The sequence below is a fragment of the Triturus cristatus genome, chromosome 4_2, assembly GCF_964204655.1.
Source record: "Triturus cristatus chromosome 4_2, aTriCri1.1, whole genome shotgun sequence".
Lineage (NCBI taxonomy): Eukaryota > Metazoa > Chordata > Amphibia > Caudata > Salamandridae > Triturus > Triturus cristatus.
This window is the reverse complement of record NC_140586.1, coordinates 101,337,580-101,357,625: the sequence shown is the minus strand read 5'-3', so window position 1 is coordinate 101,357,625 and position 20,046 is coordinate 101,337,580. Positions and strand designations below refer to the sequence as shown.

At 46.2% G+C, this 20,046-nt stretch overlaps 1 protein-coding gene across 1 annotated transcript in view; it reads left to right on the top strand.

Annotated features, from left to right (window-relative positions):
- LOC146833096 (A.superbus venom factor 1-like) overlaps positions 1–20,046 on the top strand; it is a 663,114-nt gene that overhangs the window by 175,778 nt on the left and 467,290 nt on the right. Inside the window, exons 6-7 of the mRNA XM_085600729.1 lie at positions 3,585–3,667; positions 4,231–4,318. Coding sequence (XP_085456855.1) covers positions 3,585–3,667; positions 4,231–4,318 — 171 coding nt within the window. The remainder of the gene's footprint in view (positions 1–3,584; positions 3,668–4,230; positions 4,319–20,046) is intronic.

Genomic DNA, 20,046 nt, shown 5'->3' with positions numbered 1-20,046 from the left:
CGCCGGACCTCACGGAGGTCTGACCGAGCAAACCCCGAGAAAAAGAACCATCGGGAAGGGGCTGAGAGACAGGTGCGTACCCGGGTCCCTGGGGGCCCCGGCGGGTGGGCCCGGGTGCTGCCTTCCCCTGTTGCGGGATCGACTGACCTCGCGGAGGTCTGACCCAGCAAACTCAGAGAAAAAGGACCATCGGGAAGGGGCTGAGAGGCAGGTGCATACCCGGGCCCCGGGGGCCCCGGCGGGCGGGCCCGGGTGCTGCCTTCCCCGTCTCAGAATCGCCGGACCTCACGGAGGTCTGACCCAGCAAACTCGGAGAAAAAGGACCATCGGGAAGGGGCTGAGAGGCAGGTGCGTACCCGGGCCCCTGGGGGCCCTGGCAGGCGGGCCCGGGTGCTGCCTTCCCCTGTTTCCGAATCGCCGGACCTCACGGAGGTCTGACTGACCCTCTCCCTAGTAATCTGGAGGAAAATTACCCCCCTTTCTTGTAATCCGTGCACACGAGGTGACAGAGGGGACCCACGGTGCGAATATACTCGACCTCCTGGAGCCCTCGCTGGGATCGGGGAGGGAAATGAGCCCTAATCGGGACTTCCAGGCAAGCCCGGCCATCTGGTCGCCCCATAGGAAAGCATTGCGCGCGCCAGATGGCCGAGGGGAAAGGCGCGACCAGATGGCCGAAGGGATAGATGTGACCAGATGGCCGAGGGAATAGGCACGACCAGGTGGCTGAGGGGAAAGGTGCGACCAGATGGCCGGGCTCGAAAGGGAAGCCATCTGGTCACTCTGTGCCCCAACGAAAGAGTGAGCGGGCGCCGGAGCATGGGCGACCGGAGGCCCAGGGCCCCAGCTGGGTCCCAGCCATGGAGGCTGTGAGGGGGACCCAACGGGCCCTCCGACCCGGGGCCTGCGGACACCTTGACAAGCAGGGGAGGCCTGCATGGGACCGACAGACCCCTGTCCTAGGCCCCTGGCGGAGCGGCAGGCCGGGGGATGGGGCCCTGGGCCATGCCGGGGCTCCCAGGCCCAGAGGCGCAGGGAAAGCCGTCCCGGGCACCCTGCCACGCGGCAGGACCCAGGATGGAGCCCGGGATGGGCAGGTCGCCCTCCCCGGTGCCCTCAGGGGCCCCAGCTGGAGCTCCTGAACCCAGCCAAGCAAGGGGTGGCTCCCCAGGCACAAAGGAACGCTGTCCCGGGCCTTTGGCAGTGCCGCAGGCTGGGGGACAGGGCCCAGGGCCGGAGCAACCTACCCGGGGCCCAGTGGGGCCCCTGGACCCAGCCGGGGCTCCCAGGCCCGGAGGCGCAGGGTAAGCCTCCCCGGGCCCGCCGGACCCTGTCCTGGGCACCCTGCCACACGACAGGACCCTATTCAGGAGCCCAGGGTGGGGAGGCCACCCTCCCCGGGGCCCTCAGGGGCCCCGGCCGGATCTCCTGAACCCAGCCAAGCAAGGGGAGGCTCCCCAGCCACAACGGAACCCCGTCCCAGGCCTTTGGCAGTGCCACAGGTCAGGGGATGGGGCCCACCTGGACCCAGCCGGGGCTCCCAGGCCTGGAGGCGCAGGGGAAGACTCCCCAGGCCCGCTGGACCCTGTCCAGGACACCCTGCCACGCAGCAGGACCCAGGACGGAGCACAGGGCTGGAGCCTCCGACCGGGGGCTCACAGGCCCGGAGGCACAGGGGAAGCCTCCCCGGGCCCTCCGGACCCCGTCCCGGGCAACCTGCCAAGCAGCAGGACCGAGGACGGAGCCCGGGGTGGGGAGGCCACCCTCCCCGGGGCCACAGGGAGCCCCTGAACCCAGCCGAGCAAGGGGAGGCTTCCCAGGCATGATGGACCACACGAGCCGGGGCCCGGTGAGGCCCCTGGACCCAGCCGGGGCTTCCGGGCCCGGAGGCAAAGGCGAAGCCTCCCTGGGCCCACGGGACCTCGTTCGGGCACCCTGCCATGCGGCAGGACCGAGGTCGGAGCCTGGGGTGGGGTGGCCGCCCTCCCTGGGGCCCTTGGACCCAGCCCAGCAGGGGGAGGCCTGCCGAACAGACGCAGGGCTGGGGCGGCTACCTGGCCCGTCCAGCTGCCGGCTGAGGACCGCTAGGCCGAGTGGGGTCCTAGAGTACCCTGTCCCTAGTAATCCGGAGGAAGGCTACCCCCCTTTCTGGGAACCGCACGTACCGCGAGGCTCAGGGGACCCTAGGCGCGAATTTGCCCGACCTCTTGGAGCCCTGGCTGGGATCCGAGAGGCAAATGAGCCCTCATCGGGATTTCCAGGCCGGCCCGGCCATCTGGTCGCCCCATTGGAAAGCATTGCGTGTGACCAGATGGCTGAGGGGAGAGGTGCGACCAGATGGCCGCGACCGAAAGGACTCCCATCGGCCCACCCCGAGCCTTCGCGCTAGGGTTCCCGCCTGCCCACGCAGGGCTCGGGGACTCCACTTCCTGGGGGCTTGGGGACCCCGGCTAGGACTCAAGCCCGGATAAGGCCCACCAGAGTTCTCGGGCCCGGACGCCAGGGGGATGACTGCCCGGGAACCATGGAGCCTGTCCCGGGCATTTTGCCATGCCGCAGGCCGGAGGAGGAAGCCCCGGACACCTAGGGAGGCGTTGTCCGACCATAGCCCGTCTGGTCCCCGGCAGAGAACCGCCAGCCAGGGGGGTGTCCCGGCATACCCTGCCCCTAGTAATCCGGAGGAAGGCTACCCCTCTTTCTGGGAACCTGCACGCATCGCGAGGCTCAGGGGACCCTAGGCGCGAACGTGCCCGACCTCCTGGAGCCCTGGCTGGGATCCGGGAGGCAAATGAGCCCTCATCGGGACTTCCAGGCTGGCCTGGCCATCTGGTCACCCCATTGGAAAGCATTGCGCATGACCAGATGGCCGAGGGGAGAGGTGTGACCAGATGGGAACGAAATAATGCCAATCTGCCTGCCCCGAACCTTCCTTGCAGGGCTCAGGGGCTGCAGGGCTCGGGGACTACAGGGCTTGGGGGCTGCAGGGCTCCGGGGCTGCAGGGCTCAGGGGGGGCTCAGAGACCCCACGCTGGGCCTCAGGCATGGGGAGGCCCGCAGGCACTCCTGGGGCACAGCCACCCAGGGAGGACTGCCCAGGACCCATGGAGCCTTGCAGGTCTCCGGGGCTCTGCACCAGGAACCCTTGTCCCGGGCAGAGGGACACTTGGCTGCCACAGGATGGGGGCTCCCGAACCCCAGGCCCTGACCAAAACCCAGGCCCCGTTCCCTGCTTCTCAACCCAGCCAGGCCGGGGAGATCAGGTACGCCAACTACGCCCAGCCCTACATATTAGATGTGCCACTCTGGTCATCACGCCCCTCACAAAAACATTCCCCACATAGGCCACCCTACAATCTATGATTCTTCCAGTCAAGCACAGTCTGCAGTATATGTAGCATGTTACACTTCCTATAATGTGCTTCAACTTATCGTCAGAACTGTGGGGCAGTATATTAATGCAAATACAATTCAATAAATAAACATGATAAAATTCAGGTCTCTCATTAGGGAAATGTGTGAGAATGAATCTGAGGTCCTAAAAATAGGTTAAGGTAGCTGTAATACTCAAAATTCTTTCTTTTCAGCCTCGGGACCTGGACAATTATAGCCCGGTTTGAGAATTCACCTCTGCAGAACTATACCACCAAGTTTGATGTAAAAGAGTATGGTAAGGGCACCCTGTGATATCCTTTTAGATGTCACAATGTTTGTGTGTAACGAATCAATATCAAAATAGTAGATTTAAAAAATGTAGCAGTAAAAAAGTTTGGACAAAAAAGTCACAGCTAACATGTATTTCTATGTGAAATATACAGAGTGCGGTCGAAAAGAAAGTGCACCCTTATAAGAGTCTAAAGCGTGTTAATATATAGCTGAAGTTCATCTAGTACTCGTCAAGAGTAGGTAAATCTAACTTGTAACAAATAACACAGGCAAATGTCACTTTGTCATCATCTATTAACCCTTGCCCTACCCTTTATCCTACTAAAACCCATTTACCCTAATCTGATCTCTTCTCCTGACCACATTCATAGCCTAACACTCATCTCAACTCTAACCCTTTACCCAAACAATTACGCCTAACCATTCCCAGATCCTTTTTATATCACAACGTTTTATAGGACTTTTTAACTGCAAACCTTCAACATGTCGACCTCCTTCTCTTCAGAGGAGATTTGCTTCCAAGAAATGGCAAAATAGTAACACCTTTATCTTCTGTTCCTCCTGCAGTGTTGCCCAGTTTTGAAGTTTCTATAAAACCAAGGATTCCCTTTTTCTATGTTAATGATGAAGAAGTGCACGTGGACATCACAGCAAGGTAAATTCTTAACGGCAAAAAGACAAAAAAAAAATTCCGAAGACCCTTATTTGTGGCTCATATCTTTGTTTTTCTAGCATGGTTGACATTGCATGTCAGAGCCTGCCACATTTCAAAGATAATTGTATTTAATAGGTTTTTAGGAGTTTTCACCACAGGTCAGTAATCATTAGACCCTTTGCACTGGTGTAAATCCTATGGAGAAATCCCTGCTTACTAGGTATTTTTTGTGTTGGACATTTCACCATCCTGTTTACATTTTTTACATTCCACTCATGTCACAAAAAAATTATTTTCGGGGGAACAGCAGCATGCTATTGGCCACCTGAGATTGCTGAAGTACAATGAAGCATAACCCAGATGTGGGTCCCTTTTTGGCCTTTGCTGCCTCCCTTTCTCCTATGGTGTTATTTCATTTTTTTTGTTTCTTGCTTAGTAATCAGCGGGTGTCTGGATAAATCTTGTTTTCCTTTTTTCTATGTATGCCACTTCACCCTGCCTGAATGTTTAGAAATGTTTCTTCCTGCACCTTCTCCAATGTCTAATCTTTCAGGGGGGTTCAGGAGAGGATATGCCCAGAGTTTGGGATAGACTGGGAGGCATGGAAGTGATTTATTCTGCATAAGCTTTGAATACCATTTGATTATTTTTATTCACAACACCACCATTGCTGCTATTAGTATTTGTTGGTATAACATGAATAATGTGCCTGATACAAAATAGCTTTACGGTGAGATTCACATACAAAAATGACTGAGTTCAGGAACTTATGAAGAATAAAAGCTTCTTGAGTGACATATCCCAGTTTGTACTGAAGAATTATCTCTCTGATTTGGAAAATGTCTGCATTTCCAAAGATATCTTTTCCCATCCAATGGGAAGTAATTACGCAGTCCTTTTGAAAAATAGCCCTATTAGTTCTTGCTTGTTTACAAAGTTCTGTTGAAAAACATCCATTGTTACACGGTCTGTTAACAAAGTCCAACTGGACAGGTATCTATTCTGATGAGCTCCCTCCTGAATATTTTTGTTTTTTTTATATCAGCGTCATACCTCAAATTAAAAACCATCTGATTTTCCTGGAATTTAGACAAACATCTTTAAGAGGCCGATTCACAAACGGCCTCCACACTAATGGTGGAGTCCCCGAACGCGTGAGAGGGGGCCCGCACTCATTGCAGGACTTCCGCACTGCAGTTACTCATTGCGAACATCCCGCAATGATTGTGGTGCATCGAAACAGAAGGGCCTTTGCCACAAGTGCAGAGGGGTTTTATGATGGAACCATGCATGCCATTACAATGCATGCTTTAACAACGTGGTCATTACAATGACTGCATCTTCACCACACATGCTTTTACAACGCATGTCTTTACTACTTATATGCTTTTACCAAGCATGCTTTACAATGAAAATGAATGAAAATCATTCAAAATCAAAATCAATCAAAATGACAATCAAAATGTATTTAGCAGGTAAGTATCAAGGCTTTGTAATTGTGTATATGTATATATATATCCAACAAAGACGATTCCCATTTAGGAGAGCCCACGCAGATAGCTGGAATTTCGTTTTTAATTTGAGAGGTTGCAACACACTGGATGGAAGTCTGTTCCAAAAGATACACAGCCTGACGCGTTTCATTCTTCACACAGCATTTCCTCAGAGGCAAAGTCCTTAATACGTGAAGCACACCGGCATTACTAAAATAGTTCCAACTGCTGCCCCAGTGGGCGTTGGCTCTTGCTGAGCATGCTGGTTATTGTAGTGCCGTAAAATAAAACTACAGTGAGTTGCTTGCACGTTTAAAATTTGGACAGTGAAAACCCCAGTGGGTCTGGAAAAGAGTCCCGCTCTCACCATGTTGCATCTTGTAACCTCCCAAAAACGGCTTCTCTGCCCTTTGTGCTGCCTGTCAGTGGCTGCAGCACGGTCCATACTCAGCAAGAGCCAACGCCCACTGGGGCAGCAGGTGGAACTATTTTAGTAATGCCGGTGTGCTTCACGTATTAAGGACTTTGCCTCTGAGGAAATGCTGTGTGAAGCATGAAACGCTTCAGGCTGTGTATCTTTTGGAACAGACTTCCATCCAGTGTGTTGCAACCTCTCAAATTAAAAACAAAATTCCAGCTATCTACGTGGGCTCTCCTAAATGGGAATCTTCTTTGTTGGATGTATACTTATTATCTACTGGTGGTCGCCAGTAGATAGTTATAGTTAGGACCGAGTTCCCATAGGAAATCTGAAAATTCTATTTTGAATAACTTTGGCGCCGGTTGACTTATCTTCGTGAAATTTTCAAAACTAATGGGGCGCTCCGCTCAGCTCCTACCCTGAAAGTCTCAGGGGGATTCGTCAAGCGGGGGCTGAGAAAAAAGGGGGTCCCAAAACGCGCTTTCTCCATGCATTTTCCCATAGGACCTTTAGTCGAAGGTACAGCCCGAACGGCTGAACAGAATTACTTGAAATTTGGCAAAGAGGTAGTCCTCAGGTCAGGCATGTGCCTTTTGCATATATGGTGTCAATCTGTTCAGTAGTTCCTGAGAAAATCAAAAGTAAAATCACATATATATCTGGGCGGAGCCTAACCACACATCTCATCGTGAGATCTGATTGGCTGTCAGTACTTCATCCAAGAAGTGTTGGCAGCCATCTTGGGACCAATATACATGATAGCACCTCATTAAAAAGCATTGCAGTTAATAGAAGGTTTTAAGACTTTAGTTACATTATAAATCATTTGTTGATGGTACCATACTCATTTTAGGAATTGTGGTGTGTTCTAAGGTGATTTTACCATGTGAAAAAGCCTTCTGCTGTGATATCATGAACCATGTTTGAGAGAAAACTATTTTCTCATGCTTTTCCCACAGAGGTTTGGAAGGTGATCTATAAGCTAAACTGAGAGTAAATTCACATTATCTTTCTCAGTCATGTAAGAATGTAAGAATGAAGTCTGACATTCTCAGTAAAACATGTACATTCAACAAGGGCAGAGACTGTCAGTTGATTCCTTTGTGTTCTACTGCAGCTTCCCAGAGTGCTCTAAAGAACAACTAGAGCGCTAACAGTCTTACTTATGAAAAAAGTATGGCACACCTGAAGCCATCTTGATTGGAATAAAGTGGTAACACTTAAAACATTTAATTTACAAAGGAACAAAATGAGGGGGTTCATTTTGCCATATAAATTATGATTAGTGCTGCAGAAAGAAAAACTAGGGCACATTTTGACTTCTAAAATCCTCTTTTATTTCATAAAAAAATTCTGACATGCAGAATGAAACATGCACTTTGAATACCAGCAGCAGATTTGCCTGGTGAGCAGTAGCTTTACTACAGTGATCTAATGAGCAACTAGAGTGCTAACATTCAGAATTTATGGAAAATGTGTGACACATCTGAATGTCTTCTTGATGGAATCAAAGTAAAAAACTGAAAGTATTTCCTACTGAGGAGACTGCAGTAAATGAGGAAATTAGGAAACTTCATAACAAATAAATCTCCCAAGATGGCCACCAGAGACAAAAGAGCCCAAATGTAGCCCAAATATCACCCAGATGTAGCCAAAGTATAGCCCAATGACAGAATGTCCCAGAGTGTTCTTAAGAACAACTAGAGCGCTTACTGTCTTACTTATGACAAAAGTATGGCACACCTGAAGCCATCTTGATTGGAATAAACTGGTAACACTTAAAACATTTAATTTAAAAAGGAACACAATGAGGGGGTTCATTTTGCCATAGAAATTATGATTAGTGCTGAAGAAAGAAAAATGAGGGCACATTTTGAGTGACTTCTCAAATCCTCTTCTATTTCATTAAAAAATTCTGATATGCAGACTGAAACATGCACTTCTAATACTAGCAGCAGACTTCCGTGGTGAGCAGTAGCTTTACTACAGTGATCTATTGAGCAACTAGAGTGCTAACATTCAAAATTTATGGCAAATGTGTGACATATCTGAATACCATCTTGATGGAATCAAAGTAAAAAACTGAAAGCATTTCCTACTGAGGAGACTGCAGTCAATGAGGAAATTAGGAAACTTCATAACAAATAAATCTTCTAAAATGGCCACCAGAGACAAAAGAGCCCAAATGTAGCCCAAATATCACCCAGATGTAGCCCAAATGTAGCCCAATGACAGGAGTGTGCAAAACACTTATTTTTTGTGTATTTGCAGTTTTATATAGTGCAGACTTATTAGGTATTGGAGTGCTTTACATGAGCATTGGTTACATCACACAAGATCAAATTCATTTTGGTTGTAGACATGGGGATATTAAGTCATTTGACCAGAATCACAGAATGTTGAGCTGAAGCAGAAACTCCAACCTGGTTCCCCAGTTGCAAAGTCTGCAGCTCTGGAAGTAACACCACACCCTCTCCCCTTGGATGCAACATTTAATCAAGTGGTCAACTGGATAAAAAAACTAAGATTACAAATAATTTAAAAGTTCTTTGTCGCTATTTGAAAACTCAGAAAATATGTCCTCATTTTAGTTTTTTAGAGCACTAACCATAATTTTGATGCAAATAAGACCCTCTCATATATGTAATTTCTAAAGGAAATGCTCTAGGCATTACAGTTTTGATTACATCAAGATGACGTCAGGCGTTCCACACTTTTGTAATAAATATAGAATGTTAGCAATCTAGTTGTTCATTGGGATACTGTTGAGAGGCAGAGGCCAGGGGCACGGACTCTGAAAATTGAAGGCAGGTAGGAGAGTGCAGAGGCAACAATTTGACCACACTAGACAGGCAGGAAGAGCAGTGGCAGCACAACAGACTATGGAGGGCAGTGGAAAGGGGGCAGGGGCAACAAACCAACAATACAGGACTGGCAAGAGAGGCTGTGGCAATATAATAGACCATTGCGGGCAGAAGGAAGAGGCAGTGGTCATACAACCATACATGCCAACAGACCCGTTTCAGCCAGGAAACGTCCAATGTTTTTAAGCTCAAATGGGCTTTACTTGATCTGTTTCCTGTCTACAATCTTCTCTTTTTCAATGTAACTCAAAGGGGAAAATCAATACCCCAGTTTTATTTCAAAATCTCCCTCTTACCAAGTTCAAAATGTTCCCAAGTATGGTACATTGGATCATGGTAGGCAGGAGGAATTGGGGTAGGGACATGGACTCGGATAACAGAGGACAGGAGGGACATTGAGAGGTGCACCAAACTGACCCTACAGGGCAGGCATCAGGGTTTGCAGCAGCACAATACACCACACAGGGCATGCGGGACGGGAGTGCAGCACAACAATCCATAGAAAGCAATAGGGAGGGGACAGGACCATGCACATGGACAACAGACAACAGAGGGGAAAGAGGCAATGGTAGCTAGCTGACCATAATGGACAGACAGGAGAGAAAGCTGCAGCATAACAGACCATAAAAGGCAGGAGGGACGGATCAGGGGCATTACAATGGGACCGACAAGCCAGGAGGGAGGGAATAGGGGTCTGCACATGGAAACAGAGGGCTGGGGGCAAGGGGGCACTGCAGGAGCAGCAAGATGACCATGGAGGTCAGGCAGGATGGGCACTAGAAACAAGACACACCATGGAGAGCAACAGTGAGACTATGATGGCATACACACAGACCATGGAGGGAAGGTGGGAGGGGGTCAGGAGCAGCTACCTGACCACACAGGGAAGGTGGGAGGGGCCATGGCAGCACAGAAGACCATGCATGGCAAGCAGGAGGGTTAGTGGCAGCACAATGGCTATGATGGGCAAGAAGGAGGGTGCAGGGGCATGCACAAAAGACCATAGAGGATAGAAGGGAGGGTCAGGACCTGGGCACAGACAAGAGAGTTCAGGGGAAGGGGCCTCACAACAGACCGTGCGGGGCAGGCAGGAGGAGCAGTTGCAGCACAACAGACCAGGGAGGGCAGAAGGGTGTGGCACTAAAATGGACCATGGAGGTCAGGAGGAAGGGGATAGGGGCATGGCATGTGGACAGGCAGGGTGGAGGTGGCAGGGACAGGTTACAGTCATCTGACAATGCTAGGCAGGTGGGAGGGGAGTGGCAGCTCAACAGAACACTCAGAGTAGATAGGAGTGGCAGGTCCATGGAACATGGTGGTCAAAAAGGATGGAGCAGGGGCATGCACAAAGACATCGGAGGGCAGGGGGAAGGAGAATAGGGGCAGCAAGCTAAGCACAGAGGCTAAGCAGGAGGTCAATGATGGGCCATAGAATTGGGCAATGGAGGGCAGGAGGAGTGGACTGGTACATCATGCTAAATGGAGGGCAGTGACAGCACATCAGACCATGCATGGCAGGAGGGAGGAGGCTAGTCCATGGATTCAGACAACAGAGGATAGGGAGGAGGTGGATGGGGCAGCAAGCTAACTATTCATAGAAGGTGGGTATTTGGAACTTTATTGTTTTTAAAATGTGTGTCTGTGCGAACTACTTAAAATATGAACAAGTATGCAGCATAATATCACTTTTATTCAGGAAGAAGAGGACGTTTGGGACTGTGACTCCGGGCTCACTTGGCAGAAACATCCCCTGACTCTCCACCCCCCATCGCAAAATGTAATGCCCGTGAAAAGGGTAGGTGGACGCAGTGTTATATAGAACATAGTCCTGAGAGCACGATTGAAAATGAAAACTAGATATAGTATATGGTATAAACTATGCACCAAAAAGTGTGATATAAGATGAACCGGGACGTGAAATATAATATGCAATACATTGTGCGCAATGACAGATTCATTGGAGAGCGCGAGATAGCACAGGCACTAGCGCTTGCTATGTGATGCGCCTTGGAGTGTAATATGCACAGGGCAGTGTTGTGTAACCTAAGTAGTCTCTAAAGTTGTAATATAAAATATGTGCTGGGTAGTGTAACATTGCATATGCACTGTGACAAAGATATGGATCCCAGATTGTAATATGTATGGCATAGCGCTGTGCTTTATAACATAGGCATCGAGGAAGGCACGTTAGATGGGGCAATATAACCCGTGCGAAGGCAAGTGTGGCATGACATATTCACGGGGTGGTGTTACAGTGCACATGGGCTAGAGAGTGTCATAGCATACGAACTAGCTGGTGGAATACAACACAGAGGTGTGTGGCACTCGGCGGGCACTGGTGGGTGTAACACAGCATTGGGCTCAGCCAGGAGCACGCTGTGACTCTCAAGTGAGATTTGTCTCCTTTCCAGAGAGTAAAATAAAAAGTATTACACATCCGGCAGTGGATGTGTGTTTTATTAACCGTGAGGGGCTTTCTGGCATAGTTTGGTCGAATTTTTGTCGAATCCCCTTTGAATGGCTTGGTGTGCATGTGTATTAAATGTGCCCGTCAATAGCTACCCATGTTTGTATAAATAAACAACAAGGGTGTCTACTTGGAGAGTACCCACCAGCGGGGGCGCCGGGATTAGGCACGGTAGGGTGTCAGACATGTTAGAGCTTCACTAGCGGTGTGAATACATTCTACGTGGATTCATTGTATGCATAGTCGCCTTTTAATGAATATCACACAAATCGTCATGGTGATAGGTACATACGGTTTGTCCAGCATGTCCTAGTCGTTTCTATAAATATATATTTTTTAAAAATAATAAAAAACAAAGGCCGGCCCCGGGGGATGGGGTCCCCGGGGCCATAAGTGGCCTGAGGAGGGGAGCAACACAGCCCCACTTCTAAAAAAAAAAAAAAAGGCCATGACCCAGGGGTTGGGGTCCCCGGGGCCAATTAAGGCCTTGGGAGGGCCAAATTAATTTTTTTCAACAAAAAAAATTAGGGTGCAGGCCCTGGGGGATGGGGTCCCCAGGGCTAATAAATTAGAAAAAGAAAGGGGGCCACACAGCCCTCCTTCTTAAAAAAAAAAAAATTAAAAGACCGGCATCGCGCCAGAGGCCACACCCCTGCCTTGCAGCACTCTGCAAACGTGCCCCCTGGCCAGTTGTAAGTTGAGGAATTAATTCCCCTTCAATACTGAGGGTCCCTGAGGGCCAACTAGCCCAACAGGTATCTCCAGTATGCGCCAGGGAGCTGCATTGCAGACAGGTGTTCTGAGGCCACGCTACTTTTTACACCTCCATGCAACGCAGCTCTCTGGCGCTTACTGGAGGTACCTAGTGGGCTAGTTTGACCCTAGGGACCCTTAGGATTCAAGGGGACTTAATCTCTCAACTCAGAACGGCCACAGGGCGCGTTTACACAGTGGTGAAGGGAGGGGACGGGGCCTGAGGTGACGTGTGCAAACACGCCCTGTGGCGCGTTTTTAAGTTGGGGAAATAATTCCCTTTCAATCCTGAGGGACCCTGGGGTCCAACTAGCCCACCAGGTGCTTCCAGTAAGCACCACTGCTCTGCGTTGCAGAGAGGTGGTGCAGGCCGTGCCACTTTTTACACCTCTCTGCAACGCAGCTCTGTGGTGCTTACTGGAGGTACCTAGTGGTCTAGTTGGACCCTAGGGACCCTCAGGATTCAAGGGGACTTAATCTCCCAACTTAAAAAGGCTACAGGGCGTGTTCACACAGTGGGGAAGGGAGGGGATGGGGCATGAGGTGACGTGTTCAAACACGCCCTATGGTGCGTTTTAAGAGGTAGTTTTAATCCCCTGCCCTATTATATACTAGGGGCTTACAGAGGAGGTCATGCTAATCACAGGGGGACCCCAACGCATAGTGTGCCCTAGTGTATGTAGGTGTTTTCACTATATTCTGAGTGTCTTTTAACATAGCACTGGCTCTAGGACTGGTTAGTCAGACTCAGTTACCACCAGTATCCGTCTGAAAAAGTTGAGGGTACAGGATGATTTTGCAACAAGGCTTGTTTCTGCTCTTCTGTTTGTTCTTTCTGCACGTTATACTTCTTCCTGCACTTTTCTTCGTCTTTGAGGACTTCTGTTGCTTCTTTCTGCATTTCTTTTTTTTCTTTCTGTGCGTTTTTCCTTCTTTCTTCACATGTCCTATCTCTGTAGGCATAGCTAGAAATTAGCATTTAAAAAACCTTTGAAATTCACTGAAAAAACCATAGGTTTCAGGCACGTTATAGCTAGGAATTAGCATTTAAAAAACCTTAGCAATACACTGAAAAAAACATAGGTTTAAGGGGCGTTATAGTTAGCTGGACTTTTCACTCGTACAAAACCATAGAAATTCCCCCGTTATAGTTAGTTCAGCTAACTATAACTCGCGCGCCCGCAATGCACTGCTGATGACGTCACATATTACATCAGTCATGACATGGTCAGTGACATCACTCATGACATCACTGATGACATCACTGATGACATCATCCTTGTGATAGAGTGGCAGATCTCCTCTCCCCTAATATAACCTTTGATACACACATTCAAAAATAGAAATTAAAATTTTCAAAACAATGGACATACCAATACCAGTTACAACAACCTATTCAGTAATTGTAAGATCCACATCCACATCCACTCATTCACCAACAGTCCTATACGTCACTCATACATGTACTCACTCATCATATGTACTCATACACCTATACATCCTGTTACACAACGCCACTCATCCATAAAGTTACTCACACACACAGTCACTCATGCTAATAAAGAATCAAACATCCGTTTACCTGCATATACAGTTATACACACACCACCACACTTACTTCTACAGAAACTTACACATACTTAGTCTTTTAAACAATCACTTATAGAAACACATACTTATTCATACAGGAACTCTTTCAATCTCTCACTCTCACATATACTCACTTATATACACCAATAGTCACATATACTAGTTTGAAACATATGTAGTTACTCATAGAGACACTATTGAGACAGTCATTCACTCACTAACACACCCATGCACACACTCATCCACCCATACAGTCCTGCACACATGCTGTCTTCAACACATACAAACAGTGAGTCACTCATTCATGCACCTATGCACTACGTAATACCCCCACCGAACCATACAGACATCAGACACTTATACTGATACTCAAAAAACCAACTAATAACCTATATAGACACTCATGTAGCTACTCACCAACCCATGCAGCCACTTATACACTAGGGGCCATATGTAGGTACCTAAATACCGGTCGGCAACGGCCGAAAATCGGTAAATATCCCGTTACCGACCGGTATTTAGGCAATTGAGATGTAGGTGGCTGGATTTCAGGATTCGGTAATTTACCGAATCGGAATTTTAAGAAATCGGTAAAATACCGATTCGGTAAATTACCGAATCCTGAAATCCTATGTAGGGGGCACTCAAGTGAGTGCATTTTTGGTTTCTGGATTCGTTGTTTACCACCAACTACAAGTTGATGGTAAATAACGAATACCTTTTAAAAAGCAATTTTGTGCTTTGTGAAAAGTGCCATGTGGCAGACTACATGCCCTTAGGGCATGTATGTGCGCCACATGTGCACTCATGCACGATTCAGGGGTGCAACAGGGTGTCAATGTGACACCCTGCCACCCATGAATATGCTCCCCCCTATTACCGATTCGGTATTTACCGAATCGGTAATAGTGAATGGCTTCCCATTCATTCCTATGGGCCTCCAGGCCCATAGGAATGAATTGGAAGGGATGCATTATTACCGAATCGGTAAATACCGAATCAGTAATACCGAATATTACCGATTCGGTAATGATTACCGAATGTTTACCTACATTCTATTTACCGATTCATAAATACCGAATCGGTAAAATTCGGTATTTATGAATCGGTAAATAGAAATTATCTACATATGGCCCAAAGTGAGAGACTGATACAGATATTTACATATTAAAACATTACTCACTAAGCCATGTATTCACTAAGATACACTTAATCAGTCAGTTATACAATCAATTTTTCAAAAACAAATCATCCATTTAGACACTTATATACCCATTTATTCTTCCATCGACCTTGAGATATACATATATAAAACATATGTAATTTTCAGAAAAACACACATTCACTGGATGATGTCATCAGTGATGTCATCAGTGATGTCATTTGAGATGTCATCAGTGATGTCATGAGTGATGTCACTGACCATGTCATGAGTGATGCAATATGTGACGTCATCAGCAATGCATTGCGGGTGCGCGAGTTATAGTTAGCTGAACTAACTATAACGGGGGGGATTTCTATGGTTTTGTACGAGTGAAAAGTCCAGCTAACTATAACGCCCCTGAAACCTATGGTTTTTTCAGTGAATATATATATATATTTATATATATATATATATATATATATATATATATATATGTTCACTGAAAAAGCCATAGGTTTTACAGACGTTATAGTTAGGAATTAGCATTTAAAAAACCTTAGAAATTCACTGAAAAAACCATAGGTTTCACGGACGTTATAGTTAGTTGGACATTTGACTCATATAAAACCAGAGAAATTCGCCTGTTATAGTTAGTTGAGCTAACTATAACTTGCGCGCCTGCAATGCACTGCTGATGACGTCACATATTACATCCCTCATGACATGGTCAGTGACATCACTCATGACATTACTGATGATATCTCAAATGACATCACTGATGACATCACTGATGACATCATCCAGTGAATGTGTGTTTCTGTAAAGTTTAAATATTTTTCATATATATCTATGCCAAGCTCTATTCAAGAATAAGTCGATGTAAACGTGCCTGAATACATTATTTAGTAGATACATGACTGACTCTATAAGTCACTGATTGAATGTATGTTACTGAATGCATGGATTAGTGACTAGTCTGTGTGAATGTCTCTCTTAGTCTCTCACTTGGTGTGTAAGCAGGTGCATGGCTTGGTGAGTAGCTACATCAGTGTGTATATGTGTTTTTCATTGATTGTATGAGTATCTGCATGGGGGTCTGACTGTCTATGTGGGTGTGTGGGTGGTGTCTGACTCTGTGCATCCATGTCTGAAAGGCTGATTCACTGGTTCTATAGATTCAAAAGTGCATCTCAGAAGGGCTGTATAGATAGCTGACTGTGTGAACAGGTGTGTTGATTAGTGTATTGATGTCTCAGTTGTATATATGTGAGTAACTATATATGTTTTTACACACTATATGTGAGTGTTGGGGCATATAATTGACTACGTGAAAGACCGTGATTGCAAGAGTGTCTACATACACAAATGTGTACATGTATTAGTGATTGTATAAGAGAGTAAGTATGTGATAGTATCCTATGATAAGGAAAGTGATGTGTGTATAAATAAGGCAGGTGTTGTGTATATATCTGCATAGGTGAGTACATGGGTGTATGATTGATTTTTGGCATGACTGAATAGATGTGTGAGTAACTCTATGGATCAGTAGCACTGTTTAAATGTATATATACGTGTATGAGTGGATATTATACTGATGTAATGATGAGTGACACCATGTATGAGTGACTGTATCAGTGTATATCTGGCTCACAATATATAGATAGGAATCAGTGGATGGATATCTAGCATCTGGTATTGGTGTGTCTATGCTTTTCAAAACGGTAGTCTGTATTTTGGAGTGCGTCTATCAAAGGTTATATTTAGGGCTCCCAATTTTCCGTTTTTACTGATTTTTACAGATAAATACAGACAGAAAACTATTTAGTTTCCTGTCTGTATTTATTTTTAAATACAGAAAAATGCGGAAAATAGGCCTTTTTAAAGATATTTTTTCTACTGTCAATGAGTGCCAGGACACTAGGTGTACAGATTGAGAGGTGGGGCAGATTAAAAAAAGACAGTAGATTCCCTAATTAAGCTTAATTAAGTGCAGATCTACAGTTATTTACGCTATTCTAAAATGCAAATGTTCTCAGATAATGCTATTGCACTGTATACTGCTGAAACCTCCTGGACATTCAAATGCGAGTATACATTTATCAGTTAAATAAATGTGGAAAAATACCCATTGCAGCTTAATTTATACAGAAAATGCAAAATAAAAATGGATGAATACAGAATAAATGTGCAAAAAATAAATATGGATAAATACAGACGGAAATGGTGGAAAAATAAATACCATAAAACCGGGAGCCCTAGTTATATTACAGTGTGAGGAGGTGTGTGAGGACTATCACGTGGATGATATCATCAGTGATGTCATCAGTGATGTCATTTGAGATGTCATCAGTGATGTCATGAGTGATGTCACTGACCATGTCATGAGTGATGTAATATGTGACGTCCTCAGCAGTGCATTGCAGGCGCGCGAGTTATAGTTAGCTCAACTAACTATAACAGGTGAATTTCTCTGGTTTTATATGAGTCAAATGTACCTGAAACCCATGGTTTTTTCAGTGAATATATATATATATATATATATATATATATATATATATATATATATATATATATATATATATTTACTAAAAAAAATAGGTTTCAGGGTCGTTATAGTTAGATATTAGCATTTCAAAAAACTTAGAAAAAAACATAAGTTTCAGGGACGTTATAGTTAGTTGGACATTTCAGTCGTACAAAACCAGTGAAATTCGGCCGTTATAGTTAGTTCAGCTAACTATAACTCGCACCCCCGCAATGCACTGCTGATGACGTCACATATTACGTCACTCATGACATGGTCAGTGACATCACTGGTGACATCACTGATGACATCACTGATGACATCTAAAATGACATCACTGATGACATCATCCATGTGATAATCAGATGCACCTCCTCACAACCTAATATAACCTTTGATACACCCACTCTAAAATACAGACTACCATTTTCGAAACCATACACACACCAATACCAGTTACTACATACCCACTCACTGATTCCTAGGTCTACACACATCCACTTATTCACCTATACAGACACTCATACATGCAGTCACTCATCAATACAGCACTATCATATGCACATATACACCTATAGAGACACCAACACGCCACCACAGCGTTACTCACACACCTAGTCAGTCATGAAAAGAATCAATCACACTTCCATTTATTCACATATACAGTTATACACACACCACCTCACTTATTCATACATATACTAACACATACTTACTCTTTTATACAATCACTGATACAAGCACACACTCATCCATACAGCCACTCTCACAATCACTCACTGTCACATATAGTCATTTATATACTCCAACACTCACATATACTGCCTTTCACATATGTAGTTACTCACATATGTACCACTGAGACATCCATTCACTCACCAACACAGCCATACACCCACTCACCCACCCATACAGCCCCTCACAGATGCACTCTTGAACCAATACGCCCAGTGAATCACCCACTCACACATCCATGCAGAGAGTCATATACCCCCATCCACCCACACAGACACTCAGGCACCCATACAGATACTCTGACAACCAATCAATAACCCATATTAACACTCATGTAGCTACTCACCATCTGACTGACTGATACAGACATTCACACAGTTTAGTCACTAACCCATGCATTCAGTAAGACACGTTTATTCACTCACTTATACAGTCTGTCACGCACCTTTTAAATCATCAATTCAAACACTTATACAGCCACTCATTCTTCAATGCACCTTGGCGCGTAAGGAGGACTTTGAGTGCGGACTGTCTGTAATGGTGACACGCGTAAGGAGGACTTTGAGTGTGGACTGTCTGTAATGGTGATGAATAAAGTCAGCTGCTCTTTAAGTCGATGTTGGGCTCATTCTTTTCGTGGCAAATCCGCATAGACCCAGGATTTCCATTCCTGGTAATGAGCCCGCCCTGCAGGACCGGGGGCCCCCAGCAAAGTGGAGGTGTTTTTTTGAATGTTTACTGAGGGGGCATTGACCGCTCTCAAACGATTGCCAGCTAAAAGGGACAACTTCAGCAAAATGGTGACAGCGGAAAAGTAAGGGAGATGAGAGGGGGAAACCTCTCTTTGGCAACATCGCAGAAGCAGCACAAATATGAGCATTGCGGGACAGTAATTTGCATACAGCAGCAATTAAATAATGTGGATGCACTTTTAATTATGAAAATTACGGCAACACTGAAAGTAAATCACGCTATTAAGCAAAAACAGACTTTTCGGTGTACATTTCTAAATGACTAATTTGGTGCATTCTGGGGCCTGTGGTACACCACTACAGGCACGTGACCACTGGGTTTTGAAATAAAGCGCTCACCTGTGATCAAGGCGTCAGCGACGCCGAAACGTGTAAGGAGGACTTTGAGTGCGGACTGTCTGTAATGGTGACGAATAAAGTCAGCTGCTCTTTAAGTCAATGTTGGGCTCATTCTTTTCGAGGCAAATCCGCATAGACCCAGGATCTCAATTCCTGGTAATGAGCCCGCCCTGCAGGACCGGGGGATCCCAGCAAAGTGGAGGTGTTTTTTTGAATGTTTACTGAGGGGGCAAGGACCGCTCTCCGACGATTGCCAGCTAAAAGGGACAACCGCAGCAAAATGGTGACGGCAGAAGAGTAAGGGAGATGAGAGTTGGAAACCTCTCTTTGGCAACATCACAGAAGCATCACAAATATCAGCATTGTGGGACAGTAATTTGCATACAGCAGCACTTAAATAATGTGGATGCACTTTTAATTATGAAAATTACGGCAACACTGAAAGTAAATCACGTTATTAAGCAAAATCAGAATTTTCGGTGTACATTTCTAAATTACTTATTTGGTGCATTCTGGGGCCTGTGGTACACCACTACAGGCACGTGACCACTGGGTTTTGAAATAAAGCGCTCATCTGTGATCAAGGCTTCAGCAATGCCGAAACGCGTAATGAGGACTTTGATTGTGGACTGTCTGTAATGGTGAC